The sequence below is a fragment of the Vanellus vanellus genome, assembly GCF_965231255.1.
Source record: "Vanellus vanellus genome assembly, chromosome: 5".
Classification (NCBI taxonomy): Eukaryota; Metazoa; Chordata; class Aves; order Charadriiformes; family Charadriidae; genus Vanellus; species Vanellus vanellus.
Window position 1 is genome coordinate 15064199 of NC_138910.1, and position 19908 is coordinate 15084106.

General features: G+C 47.6%; 1 protein-coding gene across 3 annotated transcripts in view; it reads right to left on the bottom strand.

Annotated features, from left to right (window-relative positions):
• The window catches only part of MRAS (muscle RAS oncogene homolog), a 42933-nt gene that overhangs the window by 12985 nt on the left and 10040 nt on the right, over nt 1–19908 (bottom strand). For 2 of the 3 annotated variants that reach the window (XM_082483487.1, XM_082483489.1), the window contains exon 2: nt 7034–7247. In XM_082483487.1, the coding sequence (XP_082339613.1) occupies nt 7034–7226 (193 nt within the window). In that variant the 5' untranslated portion in view covers nt 7227–7247. The remainder of the gene's footprint in view (nt 1–7033; nt 7248–19908) is intronic. The other variant, XM_082483488.1, reaches the window with a different exon arrangement.

A 19908-nucleotide genomic window follows, 5' to 3' on the forward strand; every position in this document is an offset into this window, starting at 1 on the left:
CCTACCTCGCCTGCATCTTGGCCACGGCATCACGCTAAACACAGGCAGCGCTGCTGTGTCAGCAGCTGCTATTTAAAGGGAATTCACTCACCGCCTTCGTCGAAAGGCAAGTCCAGGCAGCATTTGGAATGGCACTTTGGAAATGCAAGTAAAAGACACGCAGCAGTGAAGGTTAAGGTTAATCTCAGGTGCAAAGTTAAGCATCACGTGGATGGCCAGGGAAAGTCCTTGTTTTAACTTTAAATGTGCTCTTCATAAAGACAACCCCCCCATCCTAACACTTCTGTGCTACGTGAACTGTAAACAAGCAGAGAGGAGAGCACAATCTGCATCCTTCGTAGGCAGGACAGGACCACATCCTGGAAGGCAACGGCACCAAAAAAAAAAAAAGGCCAGATGCAAGCAGCTGTGCTCCTGCTGTAATCCTGTGCCACAAAAGCTTCAAGAAAACTCTTATCTACAGAAGTGGGAAAGTAGCAAGGAGAAAACTTGGGAAGGGGAAACTGGAAAGGTTGACTGGCTTCCCAAAAGGGTGAGGAGATTTAGGATGTTAGCCAGCATTCGTGTTCTTTTAAAATCCCCGTTTCTGCAGACAGGATGCCAGAAGACATAGAAATAATCATGAGCAGCGAAGAACTTTCCTCCCCTGGTACTTGAAAACCAGCAGTTGCCTCTTACTGGCAGTTGCCCCACTGGCAGTGCATAAAAGCCAATGTGGAAACAAGGCTGGACCAAAGCACAGCGGGTTTCCCTTACCTCATTCTTCCAAGAATTGAAATCAAATTCATAGGCTGCGCAGCGCATGGTCAGGGACTTCCAACAGCAAACTTGGTGAAGTTCCCACAAACTTGACCGAAGAAGCAAGAAGGAGCATTAACAAATGTGTTTGGGTGAACAGCGAGGAGAGAGAAGCCAAGGACTATGTCTGACATAGGAACAGACATCCAAAGAGGGCACAGCCATAAAGGCATTTTACAGAGCTATCACACAATCAGCTGGAGACTAAACTAAGAGCAATTAGGCTGTGAGACCCCAGGAGGGCGGTTTCTTGCTTCGCAGGTAAGAGGTTGCTCAGCAAAGAGATGCCCTTTTCCACTTTCCAGTGGATGTGACCCCAACCGTTGTGATGAACTCCTTGCTAATTGAATCCTGCCCTCTTAGACCATTTTCCTGTGAATCCCGATAGGTTAGGCAAGAGCGCGGCTGCTTAGAGAGCACTTCTGAGCAGACACAGGAGTCCAGGAGTACACAGGAATTTGTGGCCCAAAATAGAAGCACTCGGTGCTTCCAGGTATTTTATGTGGCGATGTCTCGGTAACTGACAGTGCTCTGAGTGCCCATCCAGAGACACAGGCGTGTAAATCTAAGCCAAGGGCAGAGACACACTTTGAAATCTAAGTCATGGCATTGCTTGCTTTAGAACCTAGGCTGGATTCAGTTCAGATTCAAACACAGCCTTCGGGGAGCTCAGATCTGGTTGTGCAGGTGCGTTCCTCTTCTCTTTTCATACCTAGGCAAAATCCCCTCCTACGTCTTTATCTTGACCTTGCCGGGCAGCTAGGTGTATAGATCAACTGTTTCTCCTCTGTCCATGGCATCTAAGGGGCCAAAGATGACCAGAAGGGCAAGTTAAACCCATTTTCTGAAGGGTACTGAAGCTTTTGGGTTTCACTGCCTGAATCAGACACCAGCAGCCTGTTCCAAGCAGTGATTGCACACGGGTGCAGCCAGTCCTGAAAGCAGCTCAACGCAGCTCTTGGGGTGCCTTGCCCTCCAGCATCCAGAAGAGTGGCTGCATGTCACAAAGCTCGGAGACCGAACGTGGTTTTTTGTGCCTACCTCAATCTCATGCTCGGAAAGCCGAGTGCGATGTGTATGACTTGATTTTCACCAAGCAGTCTCCAGTGAAATTCCTTTGGCTGGGTATGTACAGCACACGTGCAAGCCTTTAAGGGGCCGGATGGGTCAGCAGGTAGAAAGGAACCTGGGTTCACATCACCAGGGAGAGGAGCAGCACAAAACAGCCTGACTCCAGGCGTTTTCTGCTTCTTTGACTTCTTAATATGAAATACAGGAAAAGTCCCTGGAGCAAAAAGCAGAACTGGGAATGTGGCACTATCAGGGGACCACAGGTTACAGAGCTGGACTCCTCATGGTGCTTCTCTTCCCGCATCTTGCTCTTCTCTTGGTACCACAGCCCTTCTTCAACAGGTGGGGCCACAGACAAACTCCATCCCCAGCTGCCCTGCACCTTGGTAGCTGAGCTCAAGGGAAAACTTAACTTGAATTGACAAGTGAAACCAAAGAGTCTCAGGCTGAGGAAAGCCATTCCCACAGTCTTCATCTTCCTTCCATCAGCAGCACGGTGGGAGAAGGCAGCTCCCATCGGCCACTGGCTTGAGATGAAGAACTGGTATTCTGGGTGCTGAGCAGATGGGGCACAGGGGCCACTGCTTATATTCTGTATTCCTACAGCCCAAGTCACCCTGAAGAGGTATGGGGTGCCCATACTGTGAGCAAGGCAAGGTAGATGCTTCACTCGGCCACTCTGATGCTTCTGCTCCATCTCAGACACAGATACGCTGCCCCTGGCATGAGAGCTTTCCTCGGGTGAAAAACAGGCAGTGGGAAAACACTGGGGCTTTTATGAGCCCTTCTTCTGTGCCCTAACTAAATACACAGATGTTATAACATGGAAAACCCGAGCACTTGAATTCTTGCCCTGTCATTAAGAAAAAAGAAAAGAGGGGCCTTCAGAAGAAAGGCTTCCACATCAATAAACAGAATAAAGATGTGAGCCCTTAAAGAAGCTCTTTCTCTAACAAAGGACAAGTATTCAAAGCCTTGTGTTTTCCATGTTGCAACATCAAAATTTTCCTGGCAGGAAAAAAGTGCCCACAACCCAAGACAAAAACCCCTCTTTCAAGATTGCAAAATCCCAGCAATTAAGGGAGGGAAAATACCGTACACACAAATAAAAGAATGAAAATATAAACTTAATTTGAATTTTAATTCTTTCAATGACGCTACCCAAAGTTTAAATAGAAAAAAAAAAAAAAAAAAAAAGAAAAAGAAAGCAATCCACAAACCAGCCCTTCTGCCTGTAAGTCTGAAGTGACCTTTGATCTCCCTCTGGCCTCCTGGCCGAATTGTTCCCAAGCTTCCTGAGGAGAAAAACAGAAAAGCAGACAGCCTGTCCTGGGATGACTAGCAGCAAAAAACCCTCGGCAAAAAGGGATGTATGGGTAACGTGGGTGGAAAGGGCAGAGAGGGAGCCCGGGGGGAGGAACGGCGCTTGGTGTTACTCCACAGGGGTGCACACCAGGGCTGTGCCCAACGCGATGGCACCCAGGGACCAAGAGGGGGAATTGGGAAGAAGAGAAATAAAATGGAGAACTGAAGCTCAGGAGTAGGAGGGCAACTTGTTGGCAGTGAGTGTTTTGTCTAAATCCTACCTGGGAAAGGAAAAGGAAGAGGAGGGAGACCACAGCCTCCTCTCACCCAACACACAGGCACAGTTCCTTGCTTTGCTGGTACCAGTTGGCACAGCCCTACTGACAGCTAAGAGTTTAGCCCAATTCATCAACAAGCCCAATCCATGTGCTTGTGGCCATCTCTTCCTCTCCTCTTCCTTGCCACCTTTTTATCTCTCTGTGTGGTTTATAAGCCATAAGGAATTTTGAACCATTGGGATTTTTTTTTGCTGTATTAAAGTATTCCACTCTTGGCTTCGTGCCCAGATTAGTAATTCCAGACTGGCATTTTGCAGCCACACCAAAAGAAATCCTTTGCTAATCGCTAAGTTAGCCTGCACGCAGAAAGGAGTGTACAAAATTAACGATAGCAACTCAATTGGAGCAAAAGCTAATCAAAGCATATTAACCCTGGCCCCCGCTTAATTCTGACCTGATGTGTCTATACGGCACCTGCGTGTGAATGCATTTAACCAAGCACATCACCGTGCTGATTTCAGCATGAACAGCCGGGAATAAATGAACGTAACATATGCAGAGAAAAATCAGAGGCTGATCTTAAAGCCTCATTGGGGTGGCAGCAACTGGGAAAGTGGGCTAGCCACAAATTGCCTGTGCATCCCTTATTCAGGTTAAGTGCCCCGTTCCACTCTACAACACTTGTCCTCCAAACACTGCGTCGATGGTCTTATAAAGCTGGTGTAAGGCCAACAATAAAGCTTTTTTGTGTAGTGTTGGACTTGAACACACCAAGCACAGGTCCCACAATCTCCTGGGAGGCAGGGAACCATCACGGACTGTTCTTTGGTGAGAAAACAGACACAGACATATGCCCAAACCAGAGAGCAAATATGTAAAAGAAGAGCTTGAGCGTAGGTTCGGCTCCAAGGTCTAAAATCTGAAATAAAAGACTATTCCATTTAAGTCTACTTTCAGTGAGAGATTTCAGCAAAGGAAAAAAAAAAAATGCAAGTCAAACATTTCATCATGCTGCCAGTTAGTGCTATTGAATAAATGTGGGTGGAGGTCTTCATGGAGGGAAGCCAAATGCTTTTGGCAAGCTGGCCAGCACAAGGGGTTTTTTTTTACAACATAATGCTGGGGCATATACCAAATGCTAGAGATGCTTTGTGCAGAACTGCTCAGGCAACAGCCTGGAAGAGGGTGGGCTGTGTTTTCTTTTTTTTTTTTTTTCTTATGAAGTTGCTGGTTGCCAATGTATTTGGCTTTTTTTTAAACAACTGTTTCTGCAAACTTAGAACTTACAGAGCCCCTCACGCTATATCCTCACTTCGTAGTCTCACCTTCTAAAACAACTTCCTATTTTGGGGGTGGGCAGCTTCTTATTCCCACCAAGCACTGCATGAAACATCAGCTTGTAAAGGATTTGGTCACACAGGACAAGTGGAAAGTCCAGAATTTATCATGATGCATCTTTACCCTTCCTATCATGTTTGTCTCTAATTTTATACCATAAGTGATTCATGCAACCATGTGTAACCACCATATACTTCTTGGACAGCTGCTCTTCTTGTGACCTCCGAGACTGGCCTAGATCCAAAGCCTATGACAGAAAGCTGTGGCAGAAGACACACGTGATAGCCTTTATGCCCTGTTTCTACTGCACAGATGGTACAGGCTCACATGCTTTTCCAAGCAAGAATACTGCCTTTCTTCCGAAATTCTGGTTGCTTAAAATCTCAAGCGGTAGGAAAGAGAAGGAGAAGCTATAGTTTCACTTTTGTGGCTGCAAGGCATCTGTGGGCACACGAACTCTGAAAGTCAGAGATTCCCAACATGCCATTCAAGGCCACAGCTGAATTCAGTTCAGCCCAAGCGCAGCCACTAAACTCCATCTGAGCAAAAGAAAGGCTTTTTCATTATAACAAAGGGTTAAGTCTCTGCTTGTTGGAAAACAACCTCTCTCTCCACTCCCACCCCAGCCAGGGTTGATTTTTGCTTTTTTGGATAAACAAAAATTCCAATTATTCAGAGAAAGATGCTTTTTCTACTTCCAAATAATTGAAAAAACAGGCTGTTTCAGCCAAAACCAACGTTTACAGCAGCTGGTACTGTTATATCAGCATACCTGCTGGGGCATACCAGCGAAGCTAAAGTTTGCTTGTTTTAGAGGGCTGGATTCTGGACTAAAAAGAAAGAATGGATTTAATTTACAACAGGATTGGATTTTTCTTTTATACAACACTGGAATTTTAAAAGTAAAAGTGTACAGGTACGTTATGTGATCATTAACTGAGGAGCAGGTATCTCTGATGCACATGACAGCAAGAGGGCTGTTTGGGCACCAATTTCACAAACATTCCCTCATACAAGCTATCAACTCCTAACACATTTAAATGAACAAATGTTGGCAAGATTAAAAAAAAAAAAAAAAACAACTTAAATACTGAGTAAAGACTGTTCTTTAAGGACGTTGGGGCCATTTGCACTCACTAAAATGGGATCTGATAAATCTTTAAGAGCACAACTAAGATCTCAAGTGTCCACACCAAGCTTATGGTCTTCCCAGCAAACCCCACCAGCCTCCACGTTCCACCACTCATGCCAATCCCCCAGTTTTCTGTCCCCGCACACCAATGATACATACGCAGGGACACCAAAGATCTTGAGCGCCTTCATGACAAGAGGATGGAGGTAGGGACTTGCCACAAGTGAGGTTAATTTAGTTCAGTTGTGTTAGTGGCAACATACGTGCACTTGGGTGATCAAGACAAAATATTTGCTTGCTTTTATTTACTACCTAATTATTGTATAGAGCCAAACAGAACTTATACATTTAACAGCAAGATTCCCCTTATGGCTGTTGTCAGTCTGTCTCTTGCAGCACACACAGTAAGTGGCAGCTTTAGGTAATAGAGGGCTTTTTCCTCACCTGCAGGATAAAGATTTGTTACTGTTTGTTTGGGTTTTTTTTGTTTGGTTGGGTTTTTTGTTTGTTTGTTTGTTTAAAACAAGAAAGTGATTTTTCTTCAAGGAACTGGAAGATCTTGGTTACAGCAGCTCTCCAGGCTGGTACCCTACCCATCTTTAAAGAACCAGGTAACTAGATATGAAAATATCACACCTGAATTACAGGAGTTAAGAGGTGTTACGATTCTTCACTGTCAGTGGATGACAGTTTTGATTAAATGTTCTTTCTGGTTATAACCTTCATTCAGTTACCCGCTCACTGTTATTTCCCAGGGGGATGAGCCTAACCACAATGAAGCATCATTAGCAATAGCCACCTCACAGTGCTACAATTCACCCTTCATAGAAGCCCACCCCAAATGTCTACGGTGACCCGTAAGTTTTCACACTCCTGCAAGGCACATTTGTGTGCAGAACTGGAACCGACACAACTGGAAGCAGAAGCTTTGCTGGAAATAGGCTGCAGACCACGCGTCGCGGCTCACAGACCAGTTTGCACTCAAATTCCCGGCAGCCCACAGCAGAGTAGGAAGGACACGAGGGAACAACATGCTGTGGGAGGCACTGAGGTCTGTTTGCACTTACGCTCAGCTAGAAGGGAAAGCGGACTGTGAGAGTAGCACGCTTACCGTCAAGAATTGCCCATTGCCCATCTATTTCCGTGTGTTTCAGGTAGGAGTCTTCAATAGTCGGGTCATAGTCCGGCACAAAAATCTTCTGGAAGAACTGGATGGTGAGCGCGCTCTTCCCCACGCCACCATCTCCAACCACCACCAGTTTGTACGTGGGGAGGTTTTCGCTGGGAACAGCGCTTGTAGCCATGCTTCCAGTGTGCTAAACCTGCTGGAGAAAGAGATCATCTCTGATCACTTGTTAGCAATGAAAAGAGGGCAATGTGCACAAAGCAGCTTTTACCTATTGCCTATGAAGTGAGGATGAAGGAAGCACTGACATCCAAAGTCCTTTTGGACAGAAGTGGCAGCACCTACCGTCCCCAACAGCTCTACTGCAACCCAGATCCATCACTTCAAAGCGATGGCTGTGGCTTGTTTACTCCTGCCTCGTCTACAAGGATCACTAATTGCCAGCAAATGCGTGTGCAAGACTTTTTATCATCTGAATACCTTTCCGACAGGGGCTGGGCCCATGTGGCCATGCCAAAAATCACCCCAAGCCAACACAGCTGCCAAGTTCCAGTTGCCAGTGACCCAATGCCACGGAGAAGCCGGAGCCTTGCTACTCCTCACTGCTTAACCCTGGGTACGGCACACATTAAATGGTCCATGACATCCTGGGGCCAGACCTGCAGGCAGAACTGGCCGTGATGGATGAAACCGGAGTTAAAGGTCCAGACCTGGCTCTGCCGGCAGACAAGTTTAAGTTTGAGAAATGAAACCAAGGCAGCAGTAGGCCAGGAAGAGCAGGTGGTTTTTGTTTTGCTTTTTTATTAAAAAAAACAAACAAACAAAAAAAAAACAACAAACAAACCAAAACCAAACAAAAAACAAACCCAACCAACCAACACCCTCCAGCTCTGCCGTGGCAGGAAGGCTGGTTTCTGTGGCTATGAGCCAGTCAGCGAGCCAGGAGAGCATCTTCCCCTGCAGCATGGTCACACCGCTCCCCACACCTCCTGTGAGCCATGGAGGAACTGACTCTTCAAAGACAGAAGAAAATAAATTCACTGGCTGCAACTGGGCAACAGCACACGTGTGGAGAAAGAAGAAGAGGCAGCCATTGCTGAACGGCCCATTTCAACACTCAACAGCGATGACCGCTTATTTAAGAAGCGGCCAGGCGAGCGGTTTTGTACGTACGCTGCAGAGGGCAGTGCCTTCCACCCGCCCACCACACATGGGCAACGGCGATGCCCAGTCTAATCACATGGGCAATGGGTGGCCATCTCCCAAATTTGAAGTCATTGCATTTTCAGGTCTTCAGGTATTAAAAAAATAAAAAAATAAAATGCAGTAGGGAAAAGTAGAAAACTCCATCTTTATGATAAGGCTTGAGAGAGGGCAGTTGATTTCCTTGGTATCGGTTTTCTTGATGCAAGCTGTCCAGCATGGGAGCAACTGTGGTGATGCTTTCTGCAGGCACCTGCTCCCATCCATTTTGGTTTTCCCATCCATTTTGGTATTGCCTGTGCCCTTGTGGCTGCCCGCACTGGCTGGGGTCAGCGCTGAGGGGGGACGAGGACTGCTCTAGGCTACCTGCTCTGGGGAAGCCCCCATGAACAGTCGGTATCCTGATCCTTACCGCCACTTTCCCACACAAGCTTTTGGAGGCTTTCCTAATGACCACAGGGATTTTTCTTCATTAAGTAGAGGACTTTAACTTTTTTGTTCTCAGGGACCACCAAGCAAGGCTGACGCGCTGAGTGCCACCGCTGGCCCAAGTGCTGCTAAGGAGCCGAGACCGCGGGGCTGCTGTGTGCACAGTGTGATTTGAGCCACTGACTAATATCATTTTATTTCAGCCTATAGCATAGAATATTTTTTCCCAGAAATTCTTTTGTTTTGATATTTTTCAAATAAAAACTTTGAGTCTTCATTTCCAAAGAGGTTCAGAAGCCATTCTGAACCACTTTTCAAACAGACAAGAGCACAACCCCCTAATAGTTTGAGTTCATATTGAAGAAGATATCAGACTTCCAAGTTTATATTCCAGTTTCTCTAGTCCCTTTCTCCTAAATCACTATTTCAGTTTAATCCAAAAATATTGAACTGTAAGGGCACTTGCTTGGGGGTCCCGCATTCCTTACTGTATACTGGAGACTTCATCCTTTGGGAAAGGGCTTTTCACAGTCATCTCACAGCTCTACTAACCAGCCTTTCCCTCCACTACATACCCACCTTCCCACACATGCAGGCAAGTGCATGAAAGGAGACAAAATAAAAGCAGTTGTGAACATTCACATTTGAACTTCAGTTTTTATTATGGGAAAAAGATCCTCAGGCCAAAGCAGCCTGTGGAATTTGAGCCATAATCTAAAATACAATCCCCCAAAACGTTCAGTGTTGGCAGGTGATTCTGAGACACGCCATGAGAGCACCGTTCAAACCACAGCAATGCACAAAGCCAATATCAAGACGATGAAACCTGAGTGATTCACTGTATGCTTTTTCTGTCCATGAGGTATGCATGAGAACTTCCTTCCTACTTCTTCCCTCTGATCACCATATCATAGTCCAACTAGTACCAGCAGGACACAACTCCGGGAGTTACATTCCCACCTACAATCACAACTCAATGCCAAAAGAGAAAATCCCTTCATTTTTTAAATGAGGGAATCTCCTCCCCTCCATCCTCCCCAGCACCACGTTACGTATGATAAAGTACAGCTTGCACTTGAACTTCTGCAAACACAGGAATAACTTCCCATATGCATCATCTACATGTTGTGTGGGTTAAATGCCTTGACCTCTAATTAAGGTCACTTAACAGATATTTCTTCTTGAGCCAAATGTATAGGAAGTGTCTTAGTTTCTCCTCTAAAACCCTGTAAGAGGGAGATAAAGGACGATCACAGACATGAGATCGCTGAGGCTTCTCAAAACTGCGAAGGACTCTTGTCCAAGTTGAGACAAGCCAAAATTTTCAGAGCAAGAAGAAACATGATCAAGTCTGCTTGTTCCTAAACTAGCTTTGGAGAGATTCTTGAGAACAGCAAGAATTTCCACTGCAAGCAACAGCTGCTGGATGAGGAGAAGGAGACCAAGCACCAGCTGAGCTCTCAACCAGTGTTACTGCAGTTCCTCACCATAATCCCAAGGAAAAGTTCCTTACCCCTACTTTTGGGAAAGTAAGCAACTTTCTCATATTTACAAGATCACACATCAACAAGCAGCACACTTGGCTGCATAGAAACCTATGAATTTCAACTAAATTTCTCTTTTTTTCCTTGGAAGACCACGTTTTCTTTCAGCATAATCCTGCTCGGGTCAGATGATCCTCACAGGACGGAGACCCTGGCTAAAACCCTGTCCCCTCCCCAACACATCTGACGACAATTTTCTGCTTTTTCCGTGGCCAACATTTCACCCCATCCTTCCTCACACAGCAGAGCGGCTCCGGCCGGGCAGCGTGAAAGGCCGATTGTTAGTGACATGGCGAGGGACAGGCCGCGGGTGTGAAAACCATACTCCGTTTGTGCACGATTTTTGACCTCATCACAAAACCACAAGCTCAGCAGACAAGCATTACATTTTCATTGACATTTAGTACCGGCCCCTTTAACTCGGACCTAAGAAGCCTCGAGCTTCTCTCGCACGAACTGCTCTCCAAAGCACTAGGATAATATTTAGCCCGTTGTACAAACTGTGAATCTGCCCAACACGCTTATGGGTTGAATCGGGGCATTTGCTTCCCGTTGTTTCCAGAGGTTTGGTCATACTGTATGTTTACACTATGAGACTGAGCATTATGTAGCCTAGGGAGAAACGGTAAGAACTGAACTGAAGAAAAAGTAATAAAACAGGAAAAAAAAAGGCAGGCACTGCTGAAGGTCCCCTGCAGTGATGGCTGCTGCCAAACTGCCCTAATTCCTCAAGTATTTGCTAAGCAGAGTCCTCATGCACTCTGAACCCAAAAGACACACTCATGCCCAAAACCAGACAGCCACACGTCTCCGCCAGACAGCAGTTAATGCTCACGGCAACGCTTCTCCTACTGCCATGGCAGGTCCCATGCTCCCACCATGCCCGTACGTAACGCAAACCCTCCGAAAGCCAAGCACATCAATCCCTCCACACCTCCACCTGCCCTGATAACCAAAGCAAGAAGACAGCTCATGCCTCAACGAGATTATCATCTAAACCAGCCAATAAATCAAACCTTAAAAACAACATATGTCACCTCCTGGAAAATATTAAAACACTCCCAAAGGTGCGCAGAGCTTCCGCCCCGGCTGGTTACGTCGCTACAGGCAAGTGCACAAGACTTGGGCGGATTTTCATGTGTTTTTGGCAAGAGTACTGACACGGTCCTCCTCAGACGGGAGCAAGAATAAGCGTGTTTGCTGGAGATCCAAAGGAGAAAAACGAAGCGCACGCATTTTTATCTATTGTCTGAATACAAAGCAGCATGTGGTAATATGCTAATAAGCTCTGATGGTAATCATCTTACAATTTATATAGTTTATTTTGAAGGAGCCAAGAGAAGGATCCATACCCTACGCCGACGAATGCCGTCAGGGCTCTGGTTAAGTCACTAGAAGGAGGCTGATGTATACCGGTGCCTTCATACACAACAGCAACGCAACATCTGTGTCCTGACAGCACAAGCCAGGAATGCTGAGACAGCCACAGAAACGTGGCTACTTCTGGGGTAGACGGCAAGGAAAAAAGAGAAACGCTGACCCAAGAGTGTCACTGAGGCTGAGCCTCCTCTGCAAAAAGGATTTCTTAGGGAGGCAGAATAAACTGCGTAAAAGCCTGGTTACCTGTGTGGACATGGGGATGGAGTGGAAGGGCTGAGCTACCCTCTTGGAGCAGCCAAGGAATATAAAAACACCAAAGATGGAGAAATTCAGCTTAGCTTGTGTGACCAGACCCCCAAGCCTCAACAGATCACCACAACGTGTAGGTAGTGTATCTAATCCTCATCCTCATAGCAAAACTTGTCCTGAATGCAAGTGGGACAGATCTCAAGCTTGTGTAAATCATCATAATTTCTGTTCATCTGAGCAAAGGTGTGGCCACATATGATAATAATAAAATCGACCCCGGATATTTGACACTCGATGTGTGAGCATCCCTGTCCCCCGTTCCAGCTCTGCTCTCCTGGAGGCACAGCTCCCAAGGCAAAGCCATTACAGCAGGGGAACGAGCTCAGAACCAAGCCCTGGATTTGCAGGGGAGGTTAGTGCAATTAAAGACACACCAGCTCCCTGACAGAGAAGCCCAGCATGACAGTGATTTACAGTCTCCATGGCAACATGTGACACAAATTGCTTAATTCTGTTATGAAACCTCAAGAAAAAGCTGCAGCAGGGTCTGCGTGGGAACCACCAGCTCCCTCCCCCTCTGCTGCAGCTCCAAAACTGGTAACTCTAGGGAGCCTGCAGCTGCTACAGCAATAAGCTGAGATTTAGCATATACATAGGTATACATACGTATGCTGACCAATTCCACCAGCCCACGGCCAAGGGAATTTCCCTGTCATCGGTTTACTTAGGTCCATGGATAGCTCTTCATGTATGCCCAGCCAGAGCTCTGCGTACCTGAAGACGCCAACCTCACTTGAGGCCGAGGAAGACTATCAGCGACTGAGGCTGCCAACTACTCCTACGGTTGCAACTAATAACTCTTCCTCTAGCCACAGCTCACTCGCAAGCAACTTTGCAAGCATTAGCAGCTCCATGCAATGCCTCCAGGGCTGAAACTCTGCAAGATCTGAACACTTCCCTCTCTGTTCCTCTTGCAGACTGCTGGCTGCAGCCACACAACCACCACGACACACCCAGAGACGCTCGCCAGGTACCAAAATAGTTCATCCTTATGTGTTGCAGGCAAACCCTTGGACTGGAAGCTACTGAGAACCCTTGAAATAAGGGATGTGCCCTTTTCGGAGGCAGCTGCCTCCCTTGAGTCACGCTGATCAGGACCAACTGAACTTCAGGAATTTCTCCCTTGAGTTGGCATCACCGTGTCCCAAAACTTCAAGAGCCAAAGGACACGTAGGTGTATGAACAACCACCGCCAATTACTATTAAATGAAGATTATTAACTCTTAGCCAGGCTTCCTCTGGTCTGTCAGATTTCCTGCCCTGGTTAATGACTCAAAATGGGCACATGGAGCAAAAGCCGGACTGTGTGCAAGTCTTCAGTGGGAAGTCAGCATGGACACCCTTTGTAGTTCTGGCATCAAGTTGTTCAAAACCCAAGTGAAATTTCAACTCCCTGAGGTTTTCTAAAAAGGAGGATCCTGCCAGGTGAGAGTGCTCTCAACTCCCACTTCCAGCAGATCTGATGGAGCCCAGCACCTGGCAAGACCTGCACAGGAAATTAGAGGCATTTCCTTTTGGAGCAGTGATCAAAGCACTATCAGATTGCTACTAAAGAGGAGAAAAAAAAAAAAAAAGTCACAAACCAACTGTTGTTTAAAAATAAAATCCTCAACGCAGTAATAAAGAGCTGCAACCATTTGGGTTTTGAATTCGGGGGATGTAGCGGCGGCTCCTGGAAGTGGCCTCGTGAATTCTCCTCCAGCGCCAAAAGATGCTGTATCCCGAGGGCTGTGCTCCCTGAACTTCTTACTGGCTTCCCAGGCCAGCCAGACCTTTTGTCCTTTTCAACCTGAGATCGCATCGGCTCCCCCACCACACAGATGCTGCTCAGATTTATTCTAAGAGAAAGACGACGCACCAGGGGAGTAATGAAGCACTTGAGATTCACACAAAAGGCAGCTAAAGACAGTAGCTGCCTGATGAGTACTTGCTAGTTATTTCAGGAAACATGGAATTACAGTCTGAACAAATAATAATAATAAAAAGCCACATCACTGGAAATTGCTTAGGTGGTAGGCGGCCCCCTGTCTCCCCCCACCGCGAATCCTTAAGCGATCAGAAGGAGCCTTCGCTGTGGCACTGAGCAGCAGCCTTCCCGTGGCCAGGCTGGCCTCGGTGGCTCGCTCATATTTACTTGGAAGCATGTGCTTGTCAGTGTCCTGATCCGTATGTAAATGCAGCAAGGCATGCGTCAGTCATATTGACAAATGTCATCCCAAACGAACTCCGCTTCCCTCCCCCAACTCCTCCTCCACCTCCCACAACAACTCCATTAATCTTCACCCTGTTTCTCTCGGTGATGTAGTGCCCTTTTCAAAAACACGTAAGAAGATCCCTGTCACTCTGACAAGCTAGCAGTCAGCTGCAGAAGCCACATTATTATTATTTTTTTTAATTAAAAACAACACTGAAGTCAGATTTGGGTCATCCGTAGAGTTCCAGCACTGCTGCTACCACTTTTGTAGGAGAATCCAGACACGCGACCAGAAAGGAGCTATGCTCCTGTATCTCTCAGACCTCGATTAAAACTGTATGGTTGCCAGTTTAGGGGTGTCCACTGGAAGTTGATCCAAACCTTCTGACAAGGCGTGAAAGGAGAGCATCCCTGCATGGTAACTGGGGCCTGAGGAAGCGGATGGCTCAGCTACTTTCCACCACTTCTCGTTTGTTTAAATCCGCCATCCCTTTCGCTACTCATTTATTTCCAAAGCTCTTGGGAGACATCAGGGGATGACAGATTCCTGTACTACTCTTGAAAATTCTTCGCTAGTGAGGCCGGGAATGCCTCTCCTATGTTATCAGGGAACTGATGAAACTGACCTAAACATACTGTAGCAAAAAATCAGATAGCCAAGATGTTCCCCTGCCCTGCCCAGCCAGAGATAACACAGCAAGAACAAATTTACAGTGGAGGAAGCCGCTTCGAATTCCAATAGCTGCCCTTCCTGCTCGCACAATCCCTGGAAATGGGCAGCTTCCCTCCTACACATCCCAGCCTGCTGACACACCAATAAAAAGACCCCAAATCCACTGCCCTGGGTGGTTTTGCTGCTCTTACACTGCTCAGCAAGGTTTCCAAAGCAATAGCCCTGTGCTGCAGCAGTGCTCCGTTTGCAGCCAGATGCTCCGCTGCCTGCACATGGTCCTGCTGCTGGCGACAACAGCCAGATGTGCGTGGCACAGCCAGATGTGCACAGCAGATCCTTCCTGGCCTTGGCCAGCATCGCCTTGGGTGGGCAGAAGTGGCCCACACGATGTATTCACACGCAACAGCACAGGCTTGTGGGGGGAACCCAAGCAACACCAAGAACTGCCCACCGTGGACTATCATGGCTCCACCTTGCCACCTTCCCCACCATCGCCCCGCATGGCCCTGCCAAAACAAGGGGTGATCGGTACTGTGCACCCACACCTCCACCCAGCTCCTTGCTAGCTCTTTGGGCTGTAGCGTTAGGGACATCATGCTGTGCACAGGGCAGGCACAGCTGAGCCAATGCACAGACTTCATGGCACTTACGGAAGCTCTGGAGATGGTTTATGGATAGAGAGGGTACAGGGCCATCTCATTCCAGTTACCCTCCCACAAATCAATCAATGCATTTGGCTCCAAGTTTCTCTTCCAGTCAGGCTCAAATCAGTATTTAATGCTTTTTACATCTCCAGTGTTGCTACCAGATGTCTTTTGGGATGTAAATGGCTTTTTAAAGACACCCTTCCCTCCTGGCAAACACACTTTGCGTCTCTTCAGACAGATGTAAGGAGCCAAAGGCTGCAAAGGTTCCTGGCAATAGCACTTCCACGAGGGGATTAGGGAATCCTATCAAATCCCAGGCCGATGCTCCCTCTCTTGGGGTGGAAGATGAGAAGAGTGGGGATCTCCTGGCTATTTCCAAACCCTGTGCTCTACTACAAATCTTCTGCAAAACTTGACTCATGACTTTGTCCTTACTAGGCAAAGAAACTATTGTTGTCCCTATCCCATGAGAAAAAAAGACAGATCACCCATTCCCTCTCTGCATCGCAGCGTTCCCTGAAGCGACCTGTGAGCTATGGGACAGCACAGATGTTTCTGCAACACTTCTACACCTCAGAGCGCAGGGCAGGCTCGTAGGGCTCGCTCTCAGTTTTCTCAGGCTCCTGGGTCGAGGACAGTCCTCCCGGTTCCCTGCAACCCATTTAATACTCATTTGCAGGTATAGAAGAGCACAGAGCATGCTAGTCTGCGACGCTGGAGCTTTAGTGAGCTTCACCGGCATGGACTTCAGAAGATGAAGGAACAGCCAAATCCCAGGTTTAGCCAAATAGGCACTTGGCAGATTTTAGGCAGAATTTCATGACTCTAAATCCCAGAACCGTGTGGAAGGCTATTTTCCAGGCATTTCCCAGGTCCATGTCATTACTCTGTCACTTGGAAGACTCCAAGATCTCATCACTGGCCCAGGACCGTAACAGTCATTTTTTCCAGGCTCATTACAGCGCCTGCCAAGAGCACGAGCCTCTTATTTACGTAGAACACACTGGGGAGGCGACTCCGTACTTGGCAAATCCACTGGGCTTGTCTGAAAGAGGAGTGTGGGCAGAGCTCGGGGTTGGGTACTGGGGTGAGGAGCGGGTTGGGTGACAGGCTGCCCTACACGTGGTGACACATGGCTCTGTGAAGCCACAGCGTCCCCACAGTCCTGCCTGAGGACAGGGCGCACGTACACCACCAGCATCCCAAACAGATGCCTGGCCAGCCCTGGTGCCTCTTCTCAGCCCTTCTCCTTGGCAAGCTGTGTGGCTCTCAGGTCCCTCCCTGCTGTCCTCCCGCCCCCTGCCAGCCCGGGCAAGCCCTCCCGGTGGGCAAACGCACACCTTGACACTCAGACCAGCAGGCAATTGGCCAAACCACTCCTGAGGAACAGAGTTTACCCATGCCTGAGTCAAGCCCTCCCTCTGATCGAGTGCATTCACCCTGTCAGCACAGGAGAGAAGCATTCCGCAAGGATACCCCTTTGGAAAAGATGTTCCAGGGTCTGAGCCAGTGATGCTCAGTACCTGTGTTTTGCTGTTGAACGGTCAAGTTCTTTCTCAGGTGTCACGAGTGGGCGATTCCATGCATCGGAGAGCAGCAGCCCCAAATCAACACATCTTTGAAAACACCCTATGGGTCAGCTGACCCAACTTCAGACCCCTGTGCCCACCCCTCACCCCCCAGTTTCAGCACAGACCTGCATCAGGATACCCTAAGCCCATCTCCCTCTATGCTCAGTCTAAACCCTCTGCCTCAACTTTTAAGTCATTCAACTTCCAGCTGCGTGGGAGGGTATATATGTACATTCATTAACACTTCCATTATGTCCCGTGGTTTGGCAGGTGGTGATGCATTATGGATTTAAACAGTGCCAGCAAGCGAGTCTGCAGCACTTCACTCGATTAGCATGCTATGGGAAATCATCCCTCAAAAATGTTTTGCGCTCTTGTGAAGCACCTCCAACGTACGAGGCAACAGCAGGGCTCCAACCACCACTACCTCTGTGCAATCACATCAAAATTCACTCACAACTTCAGGAAAGGACAAACCCCCTCAGAAATCAACTGCTATTTGGGGGGGAAAAAAAGAAAAAAAAAAAAGTGAAAAGAGCGGAAAGGAACAGCAGAGTCTCTCCTTGGTTAAAGGAAAAGGGAAAAGCACACCCACCGCTGCCATTGCCACAAAGCATCTTTCACACACACACCAAACAATAACATCTGCTTTTGCCCTATAAACTGGTTCTGGCATTCACATGGGAGAAACACACCACACACCTTCAAGGTACTCAGCCTCCCAGTGCCCCATGCCAAAGACGATGCCTTCTGTCTAATCACCAGTCTGGCACCAGCAGATTTCCAGAAACTGTGCAGTCAGACACCCCGAGGGGATGCTGTCCTGGAGGGATGAGGAGCCGACCCACCGAGGAGCTCCCTCCCCGCAGCAAAGCCGACAGCAAACACACCACTCGGTATCGGCGAAGGGGCAGACAATGACGTTTGATGAGACAAGAGGATAAAATATTGGTTAAACACCAGTATCACCACATTGCTCATCATTTACTGGGGCTGGACACACTCACTTTTCCTTGAAAGTGAGTGGGGCTATGAGCAGCTGTACCCGCAGCGGTACGGTGCGCTGGTTCCCACAAGCGTACAGGACTTCTGCTTTACCTGGGCAATGGGAAGGGTCGTTTCACAGGTAAGACCACACACGAACTGAGCAAAGCAAAGTAACTGGACTAAGTTTCTGAGTCCAGACTACTGAGGTCAAACCAAGAGCTACTTTCCAAGAAGAATCCCTGATCCTTGATTAGCTCTTCCAGAGCATCGTTTTGGTTTAATTACTCCGCTCTCCTGCGTGAACAGGCTTCTTTGCTCAGATTCTCTTGAATTTCAATCCCCTACAGACCTTGGCTGAGAAGTTTCACAGAAATGCTTAGGCTCTGCCATCAGAGCTCAGGAAGATCCGCTTTTAACTTCTATCCACCACACAGCTGTGAAACACGGCTATCCTGCTGCAAAGTCACCACAAAATCAAGACATCAAGGTCTTTCCTCAGAAATAGCGGGAAGTTGTGTTGTGTTGCTCTGACCTTGTGGTAGATCTCATATGCCACTCCTATGCCTGCGTAGTGCCATTATTTTTAAACACAAAGCAAACAGCTGTTAGCCTTCGTCCTGGCAACTCAGGTAAGTCTCTCATTTGTGTCATATTTTACAAACCAGACTCACAGAAAGAGCAAGAATTTGCATTCGGCCATTCTTTGCACTGCTGGATTCTCCCTAAGGGACATTCACTGCACATAGGGGTCTTTTTCATATGCTTCCGTACATTCAAGGACACTACAAAAATAAAATTTGAACTGAAAGACAACTGTAGATATCCTTATAGCTCACAGGGTCAAGATAAAACATAACACAACATGGGATGGCTTACCCTGACGGTGTCTTGACATGTTTCTGCATATAAAAATCTCTCTATTAAGAGCACAGATAGAGATGGCATGGATTGCAGCCACTTAAAAAAAAAAATAAATAAATAAAGCCCCAAAGCATTGAGGGCTGGTAAGGGACAAGATTACTTTCATCCTGCCACAGCATGTTTCCATTTAACCACTGCATCTCTCAGCACTTTTGGTTCATATTCTTTTACCACACAGAGACACAAGTTTGGTATACGCCCAGCCTTAGGAAGGGGAAATGATATTTTGGGTCACCAGCACCACCCACCCTGTCCACCCACCCCTCCACTCGACAGGGCTTTTGAAGTGCACCGGTCGCAAACAGGAGCGAGAGCACATTAGCCCGGGCTCAGCAGGGCTCGGGGAGCCGGAGCGGTCCTGAGGTTGGGAGGCATTTTGGGAGCTTGTTGAGGCCAAGTGGCTTTGTCAGCAGGTCCCTCACCTCCTGCTGCCCACGAGGACACCCTGCCCAGGGCTGCCTGCACCTCTGCCCCCACCATGGATACTAGTAGGTACTTCTGCATCTCCTTCCTCAGCTCCTCTTTTCACTGCCGTGAAGGTCGCAGACCTCCACCCACCACCCATCACCCGAGTTCAGCAGCCCTTCACCACTTTGGCTTAGACGACTCCTCTTTGTCCCTTCCCACCTCTCGGCTAGACCCATCCACCCCTTTGGAAGCCTTCCCGAGCCCACTGCAAACTGCAACTACTGTTATTTTTCTCTCTCTTTTTTTTTTTTTTTTTACCCCAAAACAGATGAGGCAATCTGACCTCCAAACCACAGAATTGGTCTCAAATCCTTTTGCTGCACAAAACCAAACAGATGCTTCAACGCATCAGGATATGCCTGAAAACACAATTCTTCTGCTTTGCTTCCACAACCTAACATTTATTCCTGTATTCCTGTGAGGTTGGTATACAAACAACAGGGAGTGAGTTGCTGCGCTCAGGAGACCTTAGCATAAGAGTTGTATTTCTGTGCCCTCCCGGACCCAGTAAGTCATCCTCCTGAGGTTCAAAGA